The following is a 4,808-nucleotide window of genomic DNA, read 5'->3' on the forward strand; positions in this document are numbered from 1 at the left end:
ATTCTGTCCGCTAGATTTTTCATATCATTAAGAAATACTTCGTGTTTTTCTCAGTTTCAGATACTTTCAACATCTGTCAAGAGTAATTTTTCTGAGTTAATATATCTACATGTTGACATTTTATGCATAGTTATAGTGGTGTTATAAATTCGGATGCATAAACAGTAACATTAGAGTGAAACTTCGAATAAATAATTGTTTGCAGTAGTTTTATTATGACATGTATGTACTGTTTCTTCAGACAAAAATACCGATTTGATGTTCTTAATAAACTTTGAATATTGAAAAAAGAAGCACGGGTACCTACTATTTTTATTTTTTATTTTAACTTGTTATACATCAATCTATAAATATGCAAAGTTACAAAAAATTCTGTCCGCTAGAAATAATTGTGAAAAACATCTTTAACAACACCGATACCGGTATGGAAGGTAAGATCAAGCCTGTGCTAATTAGATGACTCTCATTTCTGATTATACGTAGATAAAAAGCACAGCAAAGGCGGTATTACACTTTGAACTTCTTTAGGACCGGATATTGGTCACGTGTCAACCAGTGTTATATATTGTTATGACGTCTGTTCGAAATTTAACAATTTTGCAAAATGCGAAAAAAGGCTATGTTCATTTATATGGATATTTATTTTTTGCTGTTTTTCACTTCTTTCCTTTTGACTTTTCTTTAGTGTATTACATATACCTTTTCATTCGCCATTTCTTTAAATTTGTTCTGTTTTCGTGCTTGTCTGTTCCATTTATTTACAATGGAATGCAATACAATTGTTTAAAATTCCGAGACCCTTCGCACACAGTTTAACATTTGATTTGACAAAGGCAGACAAAAGTCTGCTGCTTCAGCCCGCATTTAGTTATAAGAAAACTAAAGCCCTCTACAGACGGTAGGTTTTTGTTGTACAACACCAATTAAATTTAAGACGTACAGCCAAATATTATCGTGTGTACGATGCTAATCCTTGATTTCGTAAATCTTAAGTCTTGATTTACAGATTAGGACATGTTCTATTTCGTAAGTTTTGCCTTACGTACCACCCACGTTGACAAGCAACAAATTGGTAAATAATTAGCTGATAATGGGGCTAGTGAATGAAATTCCAGAGATAATTGCCCAAAATATAAACACAAAGCTGAAACAAAATGGCCTGGAAAAAGGATGATATCGAAAAGCTTAATGAATTATACCATTCCCAAACATATTTATGGGATATAGAAAACCCAAACTATTCAAAAAAGGATTACAGATTAAGGAGTTTGGCATTATTAAAAGAAAATTTGGATAATTAATACACAGATGAATATTTTTACTTTTTTTATTAATGGTTACATTTTCTCAGTACCTGATACACTATGTTCATTTAACAAAATTATTTAATTAAATCTATCACTAAAATAATACGTTTTTATAGATTTTTAGCTCATAGGAAATAAAATAATTTTAAACAAATTCATTTTTAAGAGAATGTTATAATTCTTGCAAATACATTTAACTCATATGATACACTGATTGTCAATTGATTCGTTTTTGTGCTGTCAATGTATAACCAAATTCAAAGGTTATTCTGTTAACTGTATGTTATATACATTTCAGTGGAAGAAATCAATACTAAAATCAAACATCTTCGATCCTACTATGCTAAAGAATTGTCAAAAGTTCGAAAATCTACAAAGAGTGGATCTGGTACGGATGATGTTTTCAAAAGCAAATGGCCATACTTTGCCAGCCTGGATGCCTTTCTGAATGCACAGATTACTCCACGACAGTCGACTAGCAATTTGGTATGGAATATATCTCTTTATGCCAACTCCCACTGCCATGGTACTTGTCCATTAGTATTAAACTACTCACAATATTCATCTCTGACATTACGTGCATTGTCTGCATTTCTGTTTCCTGCCTGCTGTTCAATGTCGAAGACTGAATCTCGTCGTTGCTCATTTCTCCACTCACCAGGCCTGTCACTATCATCAAAACCTCCAGCAGGAGTATATATATTTCTTGACCTTGCCCGTGAAAAATTGTGTAATGCACAAATTGCAAGCACGATAAGAGATGCCTTGTCCGGTCCAAGAGCTATAGGCCTTTGAAATACTCCAGATCTGCTTGTTAAAATTCCAAAGACATTTTCAGAGATTCTTCTGGCTCTGGATAGTCTGTAGTTAAAGATCCGTTTGTCCATGTCAAGTTGTCTGTTGGGATAGGGTTTTAAAAGATATGGTTTCAAAGGAAAAGCATCATCACCAACAATTACATATGGCACACAAGAATCTCTTCCAGGCAGGGGTCTAAGGGGCGGAACTCCAATCTTGTTTGTTTCAAGAAGTTCGTATAATTTTGATTTGTTAAATACTCCGCTGTCATTGGATCGGCCGTTGCATCCAACATCAACATAAACAAAATTATAATCTGCATCAACTATAGCCAATAAAATGATGCTGAAAAAGTGTTTGTAGTTATAGTATGTAGATCCACTCCGAGCTGGGCACTTTATAGCTACATGTTTACCATCCATAGCTCCAATACAATTAGGAAACTGCCATTTCTCTTCAAACTGGTTTGCAACATTCTGCCATTCTTGGTTGGAGTTTGGTACCTTTAAATATAAAGAAAAAAAAAACATTACATTTCAGGATTCACAGACTGAAGATGAGGAAGCTGAGGAGAGAGACACTGAAGACACCCAGATCCCAAAACCAAGGAAGCATAAGTCTGGACCTGCAGCCGCTATGGCAGAGGCTGTGAATGTTCTGTCTGAGATAAGAACAAGGTTTTCACAGGGAACATCAAGAACAGAGGATACTTACACAAACGATGAAGACACGGTTTTTTATAATATCTAAAATAGAATTCCTCATAAAGGTATCTTTCTTCTTGATCAATGGTGTCACTAATTCTAACAGCTCAGTAAAAGTATCTTTATCCATTCTCACAAAATTCTTGTACGACCTTGGGTCTTCCTGCCTCAGTTCCTGCATTAGTGCATGGTAAGCTCCATATTGTCCTCTACGTGCAATCCAAGGGCCAACCCATTGTCTACCGCGTACACGATCTCTATGTTGCAGGTTAATTGCCGGCATAATCATAATCACACACACAATTGCAATAATTCCATCTACATCCTGCATGGGATCCATTTTGGAGGGAATATTTTTGGAGGTAAACTCTGTGATTTATAGGGAGTGGAATACTGTCTGTATGTGAAAAGTGTACAATTTTAAAATTGTACATCTTTGAGATAATTGGTGTTGTACAACTAAAACCTATCGTCTGTAGAGGGCTTAACAGATTTAGAAAATATCAACAAAGTCGTAAAATAATAATTTTAAACAAACTGAATATAAAATTGACAAATCAGTAATAAATGGCGGGAGGATGGGGGAGGGGATATTTGTCGTTAAACAGGGGGGTAAAGAGTGGGGAGGGGGTGAGGTGCATCGGCGGGGACGGCATGTTCCGTTGAAATTTCTACGACTTCATGTAGTACGAAAAGTTTTATTACTTCTATTGAAAAATACGTTTTTACATTTCGGAAAAAAGTATTTAAAGCACGGTGACACAAATTCTATGGAAGTATTTTCTTGAATCCTGTAAAGAGAGAATCTAAAAAAAATCTAATTATCGTATTTATTTTATTTCTGTTGAGTTTAACGTCGCATCGACACTATTATAGGTCATATGGCGACTTTCAAGCTTTGATGGTGGAGGAAGATCCCAGTTGCCCCTCCGTGCATTATTTCATCACGTGCGGGCACCTGGATGAACCATCTACCTTCCATAAGCCAGCTGGATGGCTTCCTCACATGTAGAATTCAACGCCTCGAGTGAGGCTCGAACCCACATCGATGAGGGGCAAGTGATTTGAAGTCAGCGACCTTAACCACTCGGTAACAGGGGACCCCTAATTAGCATAGTTAGATAATAATATATGCATCGTAAATCCAGATCAGACTTAATACAAAATTATATTCAATCTCGCATTTGCGAGCTTTTTAAAATGATTTATTGCCTTAATTGGACACGTTAACAATTTTATGACTATAATTAAAGGATTTCATTTTCATACCTTTGACAGATAGCAAACTACCGTATGAATCAACACGAGAGGTACAACTTTCTTCAAATGCAGAATAATAAACTAATTTGTGTCCGGATGACTGGTAAAACATTATACTATTATTTTTTTTGATCTTGTTAAACACCGTAAATTCAACTCACACGCCACTGATTATTTATGATAGGAAATTTTACGCTAAAGGCAAAGAAAAATATCTTTTTAGTATGTGTAAAGCAGATCATTTAAATAAAATCTACTTCCCCTTAATTGTTAGCAAAATAAGCAGGTACTCCTAAGGAAATCGCGATTTTAATTTTAAACCTTAATTTTTTTATACGTTATATAATAAATTTGTGAAATTTTACGGTTTACGATAATTTCGTTATTGAATGAAACGATTAAGATGTTTCACGGTTATCGTTGTTTTCTCGCTGCGCAGGCGCAATAAACTCTAGTTTTACGGTTCTCATTTAACGGTGCGCATGCGTAATTGGATACGAATTTTCATTTACACGTTTCTCTTTTCTCACACGATTATCGTTTCATGAACGGTTACCGAACGAATACCGGCTCGTTTCCCGAAATCGCAGAAATTTATCGCGAGCTCCATTGTATTATCGGGACACAGTACAATCGTTATAGACAATATGTCTTATCATTCCATGCTAACTGAAGACTTTATGTCACCGTCAACTGCTCTTCGTATCGATGACACCAGGGATTTGTTACGAAACAGGCG

At 35.3% G+C, this 4,808-nt stretch overlaps 1 protein-coding gene across 1 annotated transcript; it reads right to left on the reverse strand.

Moving 5' to 3' along the window:
- Nucleotides 1-1,855: 1,855 nt before the first annotated feature.
- On the reverse strand, nt 1,856-3,149 carry LOC123528006 (uncharacterized). The gene is made up of 2 exons (XM_053539823.1): nt 2,820-3,149; nt 1,856-2,608 (listed from the first exon to the last, which is right to left on the reverse strand). The coding sequence occupies exons 1-2, from the start codon at nt 3,147-3,149 to the stop codon at nt 1,856-1,858; spliced, it is 1,083 nt and encodes a 360-aa protein (XP_053395798.1).
- Between the last annotated feature and the right edge of the window lie 1,659 nt (nt 3,150-4,808).

This window comes from Mercenaria mercenaria, chromosome 3 (assembly GCF_021730395.1).
Source record: "Mercenaria mercenaria strain notata chromosome 3, MADL_Memer_1, whole genome shotgun sequence".
Classification (NCBI taxonomy): domain Eukaryota; kingdom Metazoa; phylum Mollusca; class Bivalvia; order Venerida; family Veneridae; genus Mercenaria; species Mercenaria mercenaria.